Genomic DNA, 19026 nt, shown 5'->3' with positions numbered 1-19026 from the left:
CTGTTGGAGGGAGAAACACAAGAATTTTGCTGCATCTGCGACATCTGCAAATCTATGTACATGACCAGGATTTGAGTTAAATGCCATTGAGTGACGTGTTTGGTAAACTGAATATGGGTGAATGTCAAGTTTCCTGTGTGTGTGCTGTGTGTGTGCTGTGTGTTGTGTGTGTGTTGTGTGTTGTGTGTGTGCTGTGTGTGTGTTGTGTGTTGTGTGTGTGTTGTGTGTGTGTGTGCTGTGTGTGTGCTGTGTGTGTGCTGTGTGTGTGTTGTGTGTGTGCTGTGTGTGTGCTGTGTGTGTGCTGTGTGCGCGTTTCGGTGGGTCAGAGGGAGGGAGGGAGGAGATGGAAAGGGCGGGTGCGAGGGCGGGTCGGAGAAGATTGGGAGACGGAGAGCACAGACTGTTAACAGGAGTGTCTCGTGAATCCGAAAGTGTGTGTGTTTGAGTATTTGTGCGCGAGAGAGGGCTCAGCCAAAATTACAGGAGGACGCTGCTTGTTTCCACGGGAATTGAGGCGAGGAAAGGAAAGATGACATAGCCCATCTTCCCCAGACATGCCTTCTCTACTCCTGCTCTCTCTGACCCTTTACTGTCATCTGTTGTAGACTTCCTTTTATTTTGACCTCTCTCTCCTCTAGTTTCTGATCTCTCCTCTAGTTTCTGATCTCTCCTCTTGTTTCTGATCTCTCCTCTAGTTTCTGATCTCTCCTCTAGTTTCTGATCTCTCCTCTAGTTTCTGATCTCTCCTCTTGTTTCTGATCTCTCCTCTTGTTTCTGATCTCTCCTCTTGTTTCTGATCTCTCCTCTAGTTTCTGATCTCTCCTCTAGTTTCTGATCTCTCCTCTAGTTTCTGATCTCTCCTCTAGTTTCTGATCTCTCCTCTAGTTTCTGATCTCTCCTCTAGTTTCTGATCTCTCCTCTAGTTTCTGATCTCTCCTCTAGTTTCTGATCTCTCCTCTTGTTTCTGATCTCTCCTCTAGTTTCTGATCTCTCCTCTAGTTTCTGATCTCTCCTCTTGTTTCTGATCTCTCCTCTTGTTTCTGATCTCTCCTCTTGTTTCTGATCTCTCCTCTAGTTTCTGATCTCTCCTCTAGTTTCTGATCTCTCCTCTAGTTTCTGATCTCTCCTCTAGTTTCTGATCTCTCCTCTAGTTTCTGATCTCTCCTCTAGTTTCTGATCTCTCCTCTTGTTTCTGATCTCTCCTCTTGTTTCTGAACTCTCCTCTTGTTTCTGATCTCTCCTCTAGTTTCTGATCTCTCATCTAGTTTCTGATCTCTCATCTAGTTTCTGATCTCTCCTCTAGTTTCTGATCTCTCCTCTAGTTTCTGATCTCTCCTCTAGTTTCTGATCTCTCCTCTTGTTTCTGATCTCTCCTCTTGTTTCTGACCTCTCCTCTAGTTTCTGATCTCTCTAGTTTCTGATCTCTCCAGTTTCTGATCTCTCCTCTTGTTTCTGATCTCTCCTCTGATCTCTCATCCTCAGCAGGAACTGAGACTGTCTCAATGCATCACACACACACACACACACACACACACACAAACTTGACATTCACCAAGGTTCAGCTTGCAGTGAACTAATCTATTTTGTCTCTGACACGAGCACAACAACCTTTTTGCCCCTATCACTAACTCCAACAGTCTCAAACAGAGAAAAACACAGTTCACCTGCATCGCTCCCTATCACAGACTGGTAGTGATGTGGTAGTAGTGTGCACAGACTGGTAGTGATGTGGTAGTAGTGTGTACTGTGTCTTTAGTGCGGACCAGTACAGCCAGCAACTGTTTTTTTGTCCAGTTATGACAGAGGCTTATTTGTGAAGCCACTCATGACACATTAGCACACCCAGGCTGTAGGAGACCAACAGCACAGTCCTCCTAGTCCATGACTACCCAGGCTGTAGGAGACCAACAGCACAGTCCTCCTAGTCCATGACTACCCAGGCTGTAGGAGACCAACAGCACAGTCCATAGTCCTCAAGAAAACGGCGCTAATGCAACCTCTTCTGCGAGGGCGAGGAGGAGAGCGAGAGAGTATCAACCATTCAGTTTTGACATCTCTCCCGTCAGATTAACAGACACAACATACACAAATAGTGTTCCGTTTTGGATGTTGTTCTCATACAAGAGAAAGAGAGAGAAATAAAGAGTGAACAGAAGAGAAGGAGAGCGAGAGTGGATTAGAAGAGAGAGCGAGGGGCTCTGCGCGCACGCTCAAAAAATAGAAAGAGCGAGAGAGGGGTTGGGAGTGAGTGAGCAAAAGAGAACGAAGGGGAGGAAGTGCTTTCTGTCTACCCTAGCAACGGTTGGCTGTGGCCGTCTCTAGCCTGCTGTTGGAGCTCAGCCTGACAGCAATTGCTAAAGTCGAGGGCTGTGGATACACACACTTTTGTTCTCTCCGCCTGTTGGACCCAGTTTATTTGTATTTTTTCTTCTTTTGTTGCCTGAGATGACGACTGCCTTTCACCCGTGAATAAGAACAACAAAAAGAGGGTGTATTCAGCGGAAGCAGAGGAAGAGAGAAAAGGTATTGAGTGATAGAGAAGGAAGGAGAAGAGGAGAAAGGGAAAGAAGCATTTTTGAAGAGGAATCATTGCTGGAGGATGGAGCCCCTGAGCACTCGTGGCCTCCCCCGACTGTCTTGGATAGATACACTCTACAGCAGTATGTATCACTCTCTCTCCTCTTCTCTTCCTCCATCCCTCACCCACCACGTTCTCTGAGCTGGGATGTCTGATCTCATTAGGAACAGACACACGAGCACACTGGGTTGTGTCACGACTCCCAATGAGTGCCCATCACTATAGCTCTCCATAACAACACACCCCAGTCCTACATGTATTATTTCAGCCTTCGAGGAGCACTGTTTTGGCCATTAATCTAAAGTGTGTGTGTACAGAGAAACGTCAGTGCCTGTATATCCCTCTCTTCTAATGGTGATATTAGGTCATGTGTCTACTGTGGAGAGCACAAATATATTAGCATATTTAACCAACCAGGACATATCGAAAGTGTTGGGGATGCTACTCTGAAAATGTAGTTTACCAAGCTACCAATCATTTCACACTGGAAGAGGTTCATCTTCATTAAAGCTACCCTTAAGAAAAATGGTAGTTTACTGAAGTTACTTCAAAAAAGTAGTTCACTACATCCAAACTACATATGTACATCTGAAATGTCAGACTGCAAACTGAAAGAACAGGTTACTTTGGTGTCATAAGCTACCAGAATGTGTAATCTAGCCTATTAAACACAAAAACAATGTTTCAAGTGAGAAGTACGCAGGTCTGATGCAAAGAATTACAATTATTGCCTTCACCCATATTACAATTTTGGGCAAAATAATATATTGAACTACTGAAAACACTACCTCCATTTGACTTTAGTTCAACTACCACCAAGCTACTGCCAGATGTACTTACATTATTTTAGTTATCTGTAGTTCACTACTCCCCTAAACTGCCACTTGCCAGTGTTAATTGTGCAGAGATGTTGGTGTTCTAACCAGGACTCAAGCTGCGATGGTGCATTATTCACTCATTCTGTTTATTGTCCATGTAGATTCTTCATTGTGGTCAGTGTTTTTATTGGACTGTTTCTGTGAATGCATGTTTTATTATACTGTAGACTAGGCTAATGTAGTGCCTGACTAAATGTTTGTATAGAAAATGACCAGGATCATGAATCATGATGATTAATGTATGTTTCAATGTAGGATTAGAATATTCTTGAATATCTGTACTTAAGGAGCTAGTTGTTGTCTTCAGTCAGCATTCTATGTATACAATAGCTTTTAAGGTGAGATGTGTGTGTGTGTGTGTGTGTGTGTGTGTGTGTGTGTGTGTGTGTGTGTGTGCGCGCGCGCCTTACCCATACATGCATGAGTCGTGATGTGATTCCGATGGTCTCCGAGTCTTGTCTCAAAGGAGAGATTAGGTTTATGTAACAGCTTGTGGTCATTTATTCTGCTGCTATTGTTCCCAGTTAATCTGCCCGTTGAGGGGGGACAGAGAGGGATGGAGAGCGGTGAGAGAAAGAGGGGTGGTGGGAAAGTGAGAGCGAGGAAGAGAGTAGGGAAGGGGAAGGTAGAGGAAGAGTGGGGGAGGGGAAGGTAGAGGGAAAAGTGGGGGAGAGGATGGGAGGGGAAGGTAGAGGAAGAGTGGGGGAGAGCGAGTGGAAGGTAGAGGAAGGGTGGGGGAGAGCGAGGGGAAGGTAGAGGAAGAGTGGGGGAGAGCGAGTGGAAGGTAGAGGAAGGGTGGGGGAGAGGATGGGAGGGGAAGGTAGAGGAAGAGTGGGGGAGAGCGAGTGGAAGGTAGAGGAAGGGTGGGGGAGAGGATGAGAGCGAGGAAGTAGAGGAAGAGAGTAGGGAAGAGCGAGGGGAAGGTAGAGGAAGAGTGGGGGAGAGCGAGGGGAAGGTAGAGGAAGAGTGGGGGAGAGCGAGGGGAAGGTAGAGGAAGAGTGGGGGAGAGCGAGGGGAAGGTAGAGGAAGAGTGGGGGAGAGGATGGGAAGGTAGAGGAAGAGTGGGGGAGAGGATGGGAGGGGAAGGTAGAGGAAGAGTGGGGGAGAGCGAGTGGAAGGTAGAGGATGGGATGGGAAGGTAGAGGAAGAGTGGGGAAGAGGATGGGAAGGTAGAGGAAGAGTGGGGGAGAGCGAGTGGAAGGTAGAGGAAGAGTGGGGGAGAGCGAGTGGAAGGTAGAGGAAGGGTGGGGGAGAGCGAGGGGGAGGTAGAGGAAGAGTGGGGGAGAGCGAGGGGAAGGTAGAGGAAGAGTGGGGGAGAGCAAGTGGAAGGTAGAGGAAGGGTGGGGGAGAGGATGGGAGGGGAAGAGTGGGGGAGAGCGAGTGGAAGGTAGAGGAAGGGTGGGGGAGAGGATGAGAGAGAGGAAGAGTGGGGAAGAGGATGGGAAGGTAGAGGAAGAGTGGGGGAGAGCGAGTGGAAGTTAGAGGAAGAGTGGGGGAGAGGATGGGAGGGGAAGGTAGAGGAAGAGTGGGGAGAGGATGGGAGGGGAAGGTAGAGGAAGAGTGGGGGAGAGCGAGTGGAAGGTAGAGGATGGGATGGGAAGGTAGAGGAAGAGTGGGGAAGAGGATGGGAAGGTAGAGGAAGAGTGGGGGAGAGCGAGTGGAAGGTAGAGGAAGAGTGGGGGAGAGCGAGTGGAAGGTAGAGGAAGGGTGGGGGAGAGCGAGGGGGAGGTAGAGGAAGAGTGGGGGAGAGCGAGGGGAAGGTAGAGGAAGAGTGGGGGAGAGCAAGTGGAAGGTAGAGGAAGGGTGGGGGAGAGGATGGGAGGGGAAGAGTGGGGGAGAGCGAGTGGAAGGTAGAGGAAGGGTGGGGGAGAGGATGAGAGAGAGGAAGAGTGGGGAAGAGGATGGGAAGGTAGAGGAAGAGTGGGGGAGAGCGAGTGGAAGTTAGAGGAAGAGTGGGGGAGAGGATGGGAGGGGAAGGTAGAGGAAGAGTGGGGAGAGGATGGGAGGGGAAGGTAGAGGAAGAGTGGGGGAGAGCGAGTGGAAGGTAGAGGAAGGGTGGGGGAGAGGATGGGAGGGGAAGGTAGAGGAAGAGTGGGGGAGAGGATGGGAGGGGAAGGTAGAGGGAAAAGTGGGGGAGAGGATTGGAGGGGAAGGTGGGGGAGAGCGAGTGGAAGGTAGAGGAGGAGTGTGGGAGAGGATGGGATGGGAAGGTAGAGGAAGAGTGGAGGAGAGCGAGGGGAAGGTAGAGGAAGAGTGGGGGAGAGCGAGTGGAAGGTAGAGGAAGGGTGGGGGAGAGGATGGGAGGGGAAGGTAGAGGAAGAGTGGGGAGAGGATGGGAGGGGAAGGTAGAGGAAGAGTGGGGGAGAGCGAGTGGAAGGTAGAGGAAGGGTGGGGGAGAGGATGGGAGGGGAAGGTAGAGGAAGAGTGGGGGAGAGGATGGGAGGGGAAGGTAGAGGGAAAAGTGGGGGAGAGGATTGGAGGGGAAGGTGGGGGAGAGCGAGTGGAAGGTAGAGGAGGAGTGTGGGAGAGGATGGGATGGGAAGGTAGAGGAAGAGTGGAGGAGAGCGAGGGGAAGGTAGAGGAAGAGTGGGGGAGAGCGAGTGGAAGGTAGAGGAAGGGTGGGGGAGAGGATGGGAGGGGAAGGTAGAGGAAGAGTGGGGGAGAGGATGGGAGGGGAAGGTAGAGGAAGAGTGGGGGAGAGGATGGGAGGGGAAGGTAGAGGAAGAGTGGGGGAGGGGAAGGTAGAGGAAGAGTGGGGGAGAGGATGGGAGGGGAAGGTAGAGGAAGAGTGGGGGAGAGGATGGGAGGGGAAGGTAGAGGAAGAGTGGGTGAGAGGATGGGAGGGGAAGGTAGAGGAAGAGTGGGGGGAGAGCGAGGGGAAGGTAGAGGTAGATTGGGGGAGAGCGAGGGGAAGGTAGAGGAAGAGTGGGGTTGAACGAGGGGAAGGTAGAGGAAGAGTGGGGGAGAGTGAGGGGAAGGTAGAGGAAGAGTGGGGTTGAACGAGGGGAAGGTAGAGGAAGAGTGGGGTTGAACGAGGGGAAGGTAGAGGAAGAGTGGGGGAGAGCGAGGGGAAGGTAAGGGAAGAGTGGGGGAGAGCGAGGGGAAGGTAGAGGAAGAGTGGGGGAGAGCGAGGGGAAGAGTGGGGGAAGGTGGAGGAGAAGAGTGGGGGAGAGCGAGAGGATGGGGTGGAGGAGAAGAGTGGGGGAGAGCGAGAGGATGGAGGAGAAGAGTGGGGGAAGGTGGAGGAGAAGAGTGGGGGAAGGTGGAGGAGAAGAGTGGGGGAGAGCGATAGGATGGGGGGAAAGGTGGAGGAGAAAAGTAGGGCAAGGTGGAGGAGGCGAGTGGGGGAAGGTGGAGGAGAAGAGTGGGGGAGAGCGATAGGATGGGGGGAAAGGTGGAGGAGAAAAGTAGGGCAAGGTGGAGGAGGCGAGTGGGGGAAGGTGGAGGAGAAGAGTGGGGGAGAGCGATAGGATGGGGGGAAAGGTGGAGGAGAAGAGTGGGGGAAGGTGGAGGAGAAGAGTGGGGGAGAGCGATAGGTTGGGGTGGGGAAAGGTGGAGGAGAAGAGTGGGGCGAGGTGGAGGAGAAGAGTGGGGCGAGGTGGAGGAGAAGACTGGGGCGAGGTGGAGGAGAAGACTGGGGCGAGGTGGAGGAGAAGAGTGGGGCGAGGTGGAGGAGAAGAGTGGGGCGAGGTGGAGGAGAAGAGTGGGGCGAGGTGGAGGAGAAGAGTGGGGCGAGGTGGAGGAGAAGAGTGGGGCGAGGTGGAGGAGAAGAGTGGGGCGAGGTGGAGGAGAAGAGTGGGGCGAGGTGGAGGAGAAGAGTGGGGCGAGGTGGAGGAGAAGAGTGGGGCGAGGTGGAGGAGAAGAGTGGGGCGAGGTGGAGGAGAAGAGTGGGGCGAGGTGGAGGAGAAGAGTGGGGTGAGGTGGAGGAGAAGAGTGGGGGAGAGCTGAAGAAGAGGTGGATTATTGGTGGGGAGTTTTAACAGTTGAAAGGCAATGGGGGGATAAGAGCATAAAGTACTGTATTGTCAGGCCTAATGGGATTACCAGGAAAAACATTGTCATGGATAACACTTTGTCTGTGTTGATGACTCCATCTGAGAACTTACCCACGTTGGATACAGAGCAACACACAGAATCAAATCAAATGAATTCATAAAGCCCTTCTTACATCAGCTGATGTCACAAAGTGCTGTACAGAAACCCAGCCTAAAACCCCAAACAGCAAGCAATGCAGGTGTAGAAGCACGGTGGCTAGGAAAAACTCCCTAGAATGACAGAAACCTATGAAGAAACCTAGAGCGGAACCAGGCTATGAGGGGTGGCCAGTCCTCTTCTGGCTGTGCCAGGTGGAGATTATAACAGAACATGGCCATTGAGGCCAGATTGTTCTTCATGATGTTCATAGATGACCAGCAGGGTTGTACAGGGTGCAACATGTCAGCACAACCCGCGATCACACAGGGGGTTGTTCACCGGATAATTACAGGTATTCATCATTAGTCAGGATTATTCATGCATGTTTATTTTTTTCCACAAATGATCAACCTATTATTTGCAGCACTACATATTAAAATGCATCAAGCAGAAATAGACCACATTGAAAAGACTGTATGAGACAGTCAATGGTGGTCTAACAATGAATAAAGACCATCTGGGCCGGGTGTGAAGTTTGAAGTGGCTAGCCCCTGGTGGTTGAAGGAATTGTCTCGTTTGGCAGCAGCACTGATAAAATAACACAATGAAAGTGTCATTACACCTCACTTCCTGTGTGAGTAGGTTAATGTCTAACGTCTGTACAGCACTTTGAGATATCAGCTGATGCACAAAGGGCTATATAAATATATTTGAACAAAGACCTTCTAATGAAGGAATAACAAGAGACCTTGTTGACTCAGATGGCCCTGGAGTTTAGTGTTAGATTAAATTGAAGGCTACTTCCATTATATTGAAGGCAATGTATGTTCCTTCCATTTCTTGTCCTCTTTCTCCTCTCTTGTCCTCATCCTTCTATCATCCCTTCATCAGTGGAGTGACAGATCAATTGGACAGTCAGTGAGGGTGATGATTAATGTCGCAGTAAATCACACAGGTTGTGGAGAAATGTTTGACTCTTTACTGCAGCAGTCTTGGCCAACCCACTCATGCCCCTCTGATATTCAGTCACACTCTCACCGTCTCACACACACTTGTCACTCATTCATACAAAGTTCTTCCTCTCTCTTCAGCGAAGAGAGTTCAGACTTCTCATCTGCCAAACCCCTTTTCAGAGAGGCAACCTACAGACTCATGGAAACTCTGCTTGGGTACAATAACATGCACAGCCATGATTGTGTGTGTGTGTGTGTGTGTGTGTGTGTGTGTGTGTGTGTGTGTGTGTGTGTGTGTGTGTGTAGATCTAGGCTAGCATTAACAGTTTATAATTTGTTTTGACAAACTCCATATCTTGCAAATAGGATATTTCTGTCCATGTGAGCACTGAGGTTGGTTTCAGCGTCTCGTCTCCAGTATTTTCACTTTAGCTCAATGCCAAAGCCAACCGTACACTTTCATTATATTACATTCAGAGGTATCGTCTGGAGTCATGTGATGCTGAAGCAAAACATCAAAGGAGAGGGGTTATGTAAGAGACAGACTATAGCATTAAGTATGGCAGCAGAGGACACACCTAATCCTAGTCACTGCAGGGAAGGCTGATTTGGGAAGGCTGACTTGGGAGTACCAAGATTTTAGCTCCACACATGTGTCAAGAGGCAGTACCACTGCTGTGCCAATCCTGTACAACTATAGCCAGCTGCCTGCAGTGTTGGTGCACTGGCCACTGTGATGCCAGGCATCAGGCTGCTGTGCTACACTGTGATGCCAGGCATCAGGCCGCTGTGCTACACTGTGATGCCAGGCATCAGGCCGCTGTGCTACACTGTGATGCCAGGCATCAGGCCACTGTGATGCCAGGCATCAGGCCACTGTGCTACACTGTGATGCCAGGCATCAGGCCACTGTGCTACACTGTGATGCCAGGCATCATGCCACTGTGATGCCAGGCATCATGCCACTGTGATGCCAGGCATCAGGCCACTGATGCCAGGCATCAGGCCACTGTGGTGCCAGGCCACTGTGATGCCAGGCCACTGTGATGCCAGGCCACTGTGATATCAGGCCTGGCATCAGGCCACTGTGATATTGATGCCAGGCATCAGGCCACTGTGATATTGATGCCAGGCATCAGGCCACTGTGATTGATGCCAGGCATCAGGCCACTGTGATTGATGCCAGGCATCAGGCCACTGTGATTGATGCCAGGCATCAGGCCACTGTGATTGAAGCCAGGCATCAGGCCACTGTGATTGATTCCAGGCATCAGGCCACTGTGATTGATGCCAGGCATCAGGCCACTGTGATTGATGCCAGGCATCAGGCCACTGTGATTGAAGCCAGGCATCAGGCCACTGTGATTGAAGCCAGGCATCAGGCCACTGTGATTGATGCCAGGCATCAGGCCACTGTGATTGATGCCAGGCATCAGGCCACTGTGATTGATGCCAGGCATCAGGCCACTGTGATTGATGCCAGGCATCAGGCCACTGTGATTGATGCCAGGCATCAGGCCACTGTGATTGATGCCAGGCATCAGGCCACTGTGATTGATGCCAGGCATCAGGCCACTGTGCTAGCTGAATCAGGCCCTCCTGGTTGGCTGTGTAATGATGTCAGCCATTAGAGCTCCAGCAGAGGTTTGTAATGCCCACTACTTCACATACATGTTTCATGGTATTTTCAGATGTGAACACGCCACTGTTTTACTTTAATATTTGTGTTGTTTGGCCGGTATTGAACTCTGATTCTGTACAAAGATCCTATTGTCTTTGGCTGTAGAGATTTGAGTTGAGGGCTGGTTAATGAATCAGAAACTGAGGTCCAGGGTTTGAAGCCTAAACAGTATGAGAGAAGCTGTTGTAAGGTTAATCTTATGTTCAGAAATGACAATCACCATGGGGTCATTCCATGTGAAAGGTGATGGAATGCAGTGTGGCATTTTGAGCAGGGGGTTAGTTGGATGGTTGGTTCATGGCGGATGCAATGCTAAGACATCTATCTAGACTAGGTCTGAGTGCCTGGTTATGAAGCCAGCGTTCTGCTCACTGTAGAAGTGATCACATCAGCAGCCTGTCTAACGAAGAGCCTGGTCTGTGTGTTGAACTGTGTATGTCAGTGCTAACATAGAGGGAATGGATCCTACTTCTATGAGTTCGCCAAGAGAATAATGGAGTCTGTATGTGGACCTATTTACAGCCACTGTGTGGATCCATTGTGTTAGCAGTGTACTAACCCCTGATGCCTAAAGAGCTGAGTGCTTAATGATGGTTATTAGTGTATCTGAGCATCAGGGTGTGTTTGTGTTTGTCTCTGTTTTAGCAAATGGGGACAACAAAGTGATTTTGGAGACCTTCCCAGAAACTAGAGAGAGATGGGAAAGAGGGCAGAGGGAGTGAGTGTGTCAGGGGTGATATAATAGGCTACTAGCTGAAGGTGTGTAACCCATTCGTCACATTCACCCCTGCAAAAACGATCTCAACATATTACTATCTCATTGTGTCGAAATCAATTGGTCAGATGGTACTGTGGTCTGTGGTCTACTGTGGATGGATGGTACTGTGGTCTCCTGTGGATGGATGGTACTGTGGTCTCCTGTGGATGGATGGTACTGTGGTCTCCTGTGGATGGATGGTACTGTGGTCTCCTGTGGATGGATGGTACTGTGGTCTCCTGTGGATGGATGGTACTGTGGTCTCCTGTGGATGAATGGTACTGTGGTCTCCTGTGGATGGATGGTACGGTGGTCTCCTGTGGATGGATGGTACAAATCATTCACTAAACCCTAAACCTCAACTAAATCTTGTAATAAATCATGTGGAAATTGAGCAAATTGAGGTGACTAAACAAACTGGTTGGAGTAACCCTGGATTGTAAACTGTCATGGTCAAAACATATTGATACAACGGTGTAGCTGAGATGGAGATAATAAAGCGTTACTCTAACTCCTTAACAGCACTATCAACAAGGCAGGTCCTACAGGCCCTAGTTTTGTTGCACCTGGACTATTGTTCAGTCGTGTGGTCAGGTGCCACAAAGAGGGATTTAGGAAAATTGCAATAGGCTCAGAACAGGGCAGCATGACTGGCCCTTGGATGTACACAGAGTGGTAACATTAATAATATGAATGTCAATCTCTCCTGGCTCAAAGTGGAAGAGAGATTGACTTCATCACTACTTGTATTTGTGAGACGTACCGAGCTGTCTAAATGACTAGCACACAGCTTGGACACCCGTCCATACCCCACAAGACATGCCAGCAGAGATCTCTTCACAGTCCCCAAGTCCAGAACAGACTATGGGAAGCACACAGTACTACATAGAGCCATGACTACATGGAACTCTATTCCACATCAGTTAACTGATACAAGCAGTAGAATCAGATTTAGAAAGCAGGTAAAAATGCACCTTATGGAACAGCAGGGACTGTGAAGCAACACATGCATACACACGTGATAACATACACACATGTGCACATGGATTTTATGTTGTAGATATGTGGTAGTGGAGTGGGGGCCTGAGGGCAAACACGCTTAGTGTGTTGTGAAAACTGTTATGAATTTATTGTAAGGTTTTAAAAATTGTATTACTGCCTTAATTTTGACGGACCCCAGGAAGAGTAGGGGTCCTCACTGTTCTTAGACAATTTAGGCAATGGCTCTATTTTGTCTCCTAACTTCACTGCTGCCTCAACACCAATATGCTGGGCTACATTTTCAGTCGTTTCTTAGAGGGATGCATTGTGCCATCACCACAGCCTCCACAATAGAATAGTCCACTCAGACAGGCGTAAATCAGACAGGTGTCTTGTACACCATACATTTTTTTGTTTTGCTTTATGTTTGACTCAACAAATCTCGGTTGAACAACGGCCTATCGACCAAACAATAGAGACAGCCTATAGACACTCATTCTGTGGAAAACAAACAACCAATCTATCACTATCTATTGACTTTGCCTTTGTTTGATTCCAGGTGTGAAACCTTTAAACCAAACACCCATTAAACTGCTAATTTGAGTCCCTGTGTTTTTCTGTGTGTGATTAAAGATTGATGAAATGGTATGGTGTGCCCTTCCCCCAGTAGGTCCCCCCCCCCCCCACCCCGCTGGTCTCTCTGAGGTTTCTTTCTCTTGGCTTCTTGCCAGGTAGTGTTACAGTATTTATGGGAGATAAAAACAAAATGGCTTCTCTCCGTGTGTGTCTGCACTGAAAAGGTCAGAACCTAGAGAGGGAGAATCACTATTTGGTACTCTGTTATTGATCCAGTCAAATCCAGCAAATGACTACTGTTTCTACTGCTTTAACATGAGGATTGCTGTTCAGTGTCTTTCTACTACACACACTGCTAACTCTGTCTCTTCAAAGCACCATGTTTTATATGTCGTGACCTTTTGTAATGAGAGCCAAACTAAAATCAATGTTGCACAGGCCTACAAATCAAATCAAATGTTATTTGTCACATGCGCCGAATACAACAGGTGTAGGTAGACCTTACCATGAAATACTTACTTACGAGCCCTTTTCCAACAATGCAGAGTTGCAAAGTAAGAACATTTGCAAATAGAAAATAGTAACACAATAATGAAGCTATGTACAAGGAGTATTGGTACGGAGTCAATGTGCAGGGATATGAGGTAGTTTTAAGGCATCCACCCGCACCTCTCTGATTCAGAGGGGTTGGGTTAAATGCAGAAGACACATTTCAGTTGAAGGCATTAAGTTGTACCACTGACTAGCTATCCCCCTTTCCCTAGTTGAGGTAATATATACATGTAGGTAGGAGTAAAGTTGACTAGGCAATCAGGATAGATAAACAGAGTAGCAGTCGCATATGTAAAAGTGTGTGTTGGCGTGTAAGTACAGTATGTGTGAGTGTGTCGGTAGAGTCCAGTGAGTGTGTCGGTAGAGTCCAGTGAGTGTGTCGGTAGAGTCCAGTGAGTGTGTCGGTAGAGTCCAGTGAGTGTGTCGGTAGAGTCCAGTGAGTGTGTCGGTAGAGTCCAGTGAGTGTGTCGGTAGAGTCCAGTGAGTGTGTCGGTAGAGTCCAGTGAGTGTGTCGGTAGAGTCCAGTGAGTGTGTCGGTAGAGTCCAGTGAGTGTGCATAGTCAGTGCAAAAAAAAGTGTCAATGCAGATAGTCTGTGTAGCCATTTTATTAACCCTTCTCCTACAGTTTCTGTGGTCCGGCAGAAATCTAATTAACATCATAAAAAATCCCCAAATCCCCATATTCTCACGAAAACGTCTGTGGCATCTGAACTATTTTGTTCCCTCTGTGGAAAGTAGAGGTCGACCGATTTATGATTTTTCAACACTGATTCCGATTATTTGAGGACCAAAAAAAGCTGATACCGATTAATCGGCAATTTAAAAATAAATAAATAAATAAAATAAAAACATTTTTAGTTGTAATAATGAGAATTACAACAATACTGAATGAACACTTATTTTAACTTAATATAATACATCAGTAAAATCAATTTAGCCTCTAAGAAACAATGAAACATGTTCAATTTGGTTTAAATAATGCAAAAACAAAGTGTTGGAGAAGAAAGTAAAAGTGCAAGAAAGCTAACGTTCAAAATTCCTTGCTCAGAACATGAGAACATATGAAAGCTGGTGGTTCCTTTTAACATGAGTCTTAAATATTCCCAGGTTAGAAGTTTTAGGTTGTAGTTATTATAGGAATTATAGGACTATTTATCTCTACGATTTGTATTTCATTAACCTTTTGACTATTGGATGTTCTTATAGGCACTTTAGTATTGCCCGTGTAACAGTATAGCTTCCGTGCCTCTCCTCGCCCCTACCTGCGCTCGAACCAGGAACACATCGACAACAGCCACCCTCGAAGCAGCGTTACCCATGCAGAGCAAGCGGAACAACTACTCCAAGTCTCAGAGCGAGTGATGTTTGAAACGCTATTAGCGCGCACCCCTCTAACTAGCTAGCCGTTTCACATCGGTTACTCCAGCCCAATCTCGGGAGTTGATAGGCTTGAAGTCATAAACAGTGCAATGCTTGAAGCACAGCTTCATATGCAATGCAGGACAGCTTCATATGCAATGCAGGACACGCTAGATAAACTAGTAATATCATCAACCATGTGTTGACTAGTGATTATGATTGAATGTTTATTATAAGATACGTTTAATGTTAGCTAGCAACTTACCTTGGCTTGCTGCATTCGCGTAACAGGCTGTCTCCTCGTAGAGTGCAATGTAATCAGGTGGTTAGAGCATTGGACTAGTTAACTGTAAGGTTGCAAGATTGAATCCCCCGAGCTGACAAGGTAAAATTCTGTTGTTCTGCCCCTGAACGAGGCAGTTAACGCATCGTTCCTAGGCCGTCATTGAAAATAAGAATGTGTTCTTAACTGACTTGCCTAGTTAAATAAAGGATAAATAAAGGTGTAAAAAAAGTATATGTTTTTTAAATAGTCCAAATCGGTGTCCAAAAATAACGATTTCCGATTGTTATGAAAACTTGAAATCGGCCCTAATTAATCGGCCATTTTGATTAATCGGTCGACCTCTAGTCCGAACAGTTTGGGCTACACACTAATATAATACCCCTCTGTGGAAAGATGAGTCTCTCACCAACACGAGCGTTAGTGAGGTCGGGTATTGATGTTGGGCCGTTAGGCCTGGCTCACAGTCGGCGTTCCAATTCATCTCAAAGGTGTTCGATGGGGTTGAGGTTAGGGCTCTGTGCAGGCCAGTCAAGTTATTCCACACCGATCTTGACAAACCATTTCTGTATTGACTTCGCTTTTGGCATGGGGGCATTGTCATGCTGAAACAGGAAAGGGCCTTCCCTAATCTGTTGCCACAAAGTTGGAAGCACAGAATCGTCTAGAATGTCATTGTATGCTGTAGCGTTAAGAAAAACAGCCCCAGACCATTATTCCTCTTTCACCAAACTTTACAGTTGGCACTATGCTTTCAGGCAGGTAGCGTTCTCCTGGCATCTGCCAAACCCAGATTCCGTCAGACTCTGTAGTGATTCATCACTCCAGAGAATGCGTTTCCACTGCTCCAGTCCAATGGCAGCGGGCTTTACACTACTCCATTCAACATTTGCTATTGCGCATGGTGATCTTAGGCTTGCATGTGGCTGCTTGGCCATAGAAACCCATTTCATGAAGCTGAAAGTTGAAAGTCACCACTGTTTGTCTATGGGGATTGCATGGTTGTGTACTCGCTTTTATACACCTGTTAGCAATGGGTGTGGCTGAAATAACCAAATCCTCTTATTTGAAAGGGTGTTCATATACTTTTGTGTATATATAGTGTAGTTTAGTGCCTAAAACAAGGGGTTAAATACATATATACAGTACCAGACCAAAAGTTTGGACACACCTACTCATTCCAGGGTTTTATTTGTACTATTTTCTACATTGTAGAATAGTAGTGAAGACATCAACACTATGAAATAACACATATGGAATCATGTACTAACCAAAACAAAGTGTTCAACAAATCAAAATATATTTGAGATTCTTCAAAGTCACCACTCTTTGCCTTGATGACCGCTTTGCACACGTTTGGCATTCTCTCAACCAGCTTCACCTGGAATGCTTTTCCAACAATCTTGAAGGAGTTCCCACGTATACTGATTACTTGTTGGCTGCTTTTCCTTCACTCTGCAGTCCAACTCTTCCCAAACCAGCACTTTTTGAATGAGGTGGTGTGTCCAAACTGTTGACTCTTTATGTAGTTTCTTGATATCTCTTAGATATAGTACAGACACTTCAGAACAAACTTCCTTATACATTTTTTGTTGTTCCATGAAGAGAATCAATGCATTTCTTTGGGCTAATAATTCAAAATGGTCTTAAAATTCAGAATCAAGTAGATGAATTATCCTTGGTCTTATGGCTTGTGGGTAGAAACCATTCAGGAGCCTGTTGGTCCTAGACTTGTCTCATTACCTCTATTGCACACAGGAAAGAGTACCAGAATCGACCATATGGGAAGAGAGAATCTTGGATTTTACATGACAGCCCCCTCACTCCCTCTCTTACCCTTTCTCCATCTACTTCTCTTTCCTGGTGGGGAGAAGCCATAGAGTATTGATTGTCTCGCACTGGAGAGAATCAGAGGTGGAATCATTTGAATGTGGCACCCACCACCTGATTGACTTACATCATCAGTATGCTGTACTGTGGAGCTCATGGAGACTGTTGGAGATGCCTGTCAAATTTGAAGAGGTGTAAGATGGAGAGGGAGGGACATTTTCCCATCTGCTCACACGTGCACAGGTAATTTACTTTTGTGTTCAAATCCTGTCCTCCTCCTCCTGTGCAGCCACGTGAGTTCATTTCACTCTATTTTCCATGTAGAATACTGGATGTGGTGACTAGAAGGATGGACTCCTCTGTAAGAGCATTACATAACACCCCACATACACCCACACTCCCTCTCTCCACCCCCCTCCTCTTTCTTCACATTCTCTTTACCCTCTCTCTCTGTTGCAGTCTCCCTCTCTTTTTGATTGTTGTCTTCCTCCCTCTCTCTTTCTCTCTCTTCACACTGTCTCTCTATCAACACACACATCCCCAGCCCCAGTCTCAGGGCTTACAGTAGAGAGGACAGTAAAATCCTTGTGCAGTGGCTCTGTCAGGGTCTGTCCTGTCATCTCTTATACAAGGGGCTTATTCAGGGGGATGCGATGTTACACAACATTGCTATAGACACACACACCAGTGTACTGTATTGAGCTGTACTGTATGTGGGTGTATTTTGGCATGAACTAAGCAGTGATATATAACCCTCTACCTGTGTCAGACCAGAGGATGGGACGCGGTTGAGGGTTTTTAATCTTTGCAACCCTGATTCATGTTATCACAGATTAAAACTGGTTGTTTGGATCCTGGATGTTGATTGGTTGATATGTGGGACAACTCCTGCAAATACCATGACGTGTTAATGTCATAATTCCACTGTCCCGCAGCCCCGCAGAAAAATCATCAACTTCTCTCTTGGGAAAAAAGTAACGACATGCAATTTTTCGTGCTCCTATTTGGTTTTCAAAAGTTTGATTGTATACACCAACCTGTCTTTCCTCTACAACCTGTGCAACAATGTATAATTTTACAAATGCTATCTATCTCGTGCCAGCAAAGAGGCAAGCGCTGGCTGTCACCAACCAGCACCAGTACCATGGACAGCTCTTCCACTTGTGTGCCATCAATGGAAACGTCACTATTAACATCACCAACTAGCTTGGTTAGCTCGGACTCGCCAACCATAATAGTTGTTGCCTATTTAGGCCTATTGGATATTTATGAAATACTTTTTTGAGGTTTTTGTCTCATTATTGAATCTCTGCTAGCTAGCTAAATGCCATTTATTTACTTAGCATTTATTTATTTAGTCAAAATATGATAAAAGAACTAACGACTTGCCCGCTTGGGTAGCAACTTCAGAATGCAATAAGAAATTCACCCATTAAAATAATATATTTTTTAAACAAACATCATGGCAAACTTTTTATACATACAATAATGCCCTTTAAACTGGGAGTTATCGTGTGACAATGCCCTTTAAACTGGGAGTTATCGTGTGACAATGCCCTTTAAACTGGGAGCTATATTATATTATAATTAAATCGGGAGTTATATTATCACATTATAATTCCCGGGTTCTCAGGAATTATTTCTTAAGTGGCCTACCTATCTCGCCAGTGGCCCGGGTTGGCCAGCTAATTAGCGTGTATGGCGCTGGGTGCCATGGTAACGGTGGTGGTGGTTGATGTATGCATGTGGCATTTGAGAGAGAGAGGGTCCTTATCTCTTTCTCTACAGGCATACGGCTGAACAGCCTCATCTGATGACAAGACCTGCTTCTGTCATTTCCTCTGTTCTCCCTCTCCTGTAAAACATCACTTTCCCTCTCCCTCCTCCTTTCAGTACTGCATGCTATGGTTGTCAATCGCTTTGTGTGAGAGGTTGGACTGTGTGTGTGTGTGTGTCTCTTATTATGTTCCCGTCAAGCCCACATATGCATATTTCACCAACATATACTAGAAGTGTGTTCAGCCCACTTTGACAAACAATTTGACTTGTCATTATAGTTTTGCTCACATTCTAGCCTACTCATGTGATCTAGTGTGAACCCATACTACAGTACCTCTGTGCTCCCCATCTCATCTTAACCCCACTGGCGTAGCACACAGTGCCGCATATGAACATGGCATGAGCCATGATTTATTACTTTTTTTCAATTACAGGAAACTGCAACATTTTCCCTCAGGCTCATGTCAAAAAGTGTAAAATAGCATGAGATCAGCTATACAACGGCCTATGTTTCTCTCTGCCCCGTGGCTCAATAAATCATCAACATACACACAGCCTTTAGAAAGTGTTCACCCCCTGTTACTTAAACACATTTTTGTTGTCACAGCCCGAATTTTAAATCCATTAAATTCAGATTTTCTATTTTCTAAATCCATTAAATTCAGACTGATCTACACACAATAC

General features: G+C 46.8%; 1 protein-coding gene across 5 annotated transcripts in view; it reads left to right on the top strand.

Moving 5' to 3' along the window:
- The window catches only part of LOC110533635 (active breakpoint cluster region-related protein), a 244852-nt gene that overhangs the window by 49517 nt on the left and 176309 nt on the right, over positions 1-19026 (top strand). For 3 of the 5 annotated variants that reach the window (XM_090186342.1, XM_036990053.2, XM_090186341.1), the window contains exon 1: positions 1841-2660. The exons of the other annotated variants lie outside the window; for them this stretch is intronic. In XM_090186342.1, the coding sequence (XP_090042468.1) occupies positions 2600-2660 (61 nt within the window). In that variant the 5' untranslated portion in view covers positions 1841-2599. Of the gene's footprint in view, positions 1-1840; positions 2661-19026 lie in introns of those variants that run through there. 5 annotated transcript variants of the gene reach the window in all.

The sequence above is a fragment of the Oncorhynchus mykiss genome, chromosome 10, assembly GCF_057628025.1.
Source record: "Oncorhynchus mykiss isolate SJ-2025 chromosome 10, ASM5762802v1, whole genome shotgun sequence".
Classification (NCBI taxonomy): Eukaryota; Metazoa; Chordata; class Actinopteri; order Salmoniformes; family Salmonidae; genus Oncorhynchus; species Oncorhynchus mykiss.
Note: the sequence above shows the minus strand (reverse complement) of the source record. Positions and strands in the feature narration are given on the sequence as shown.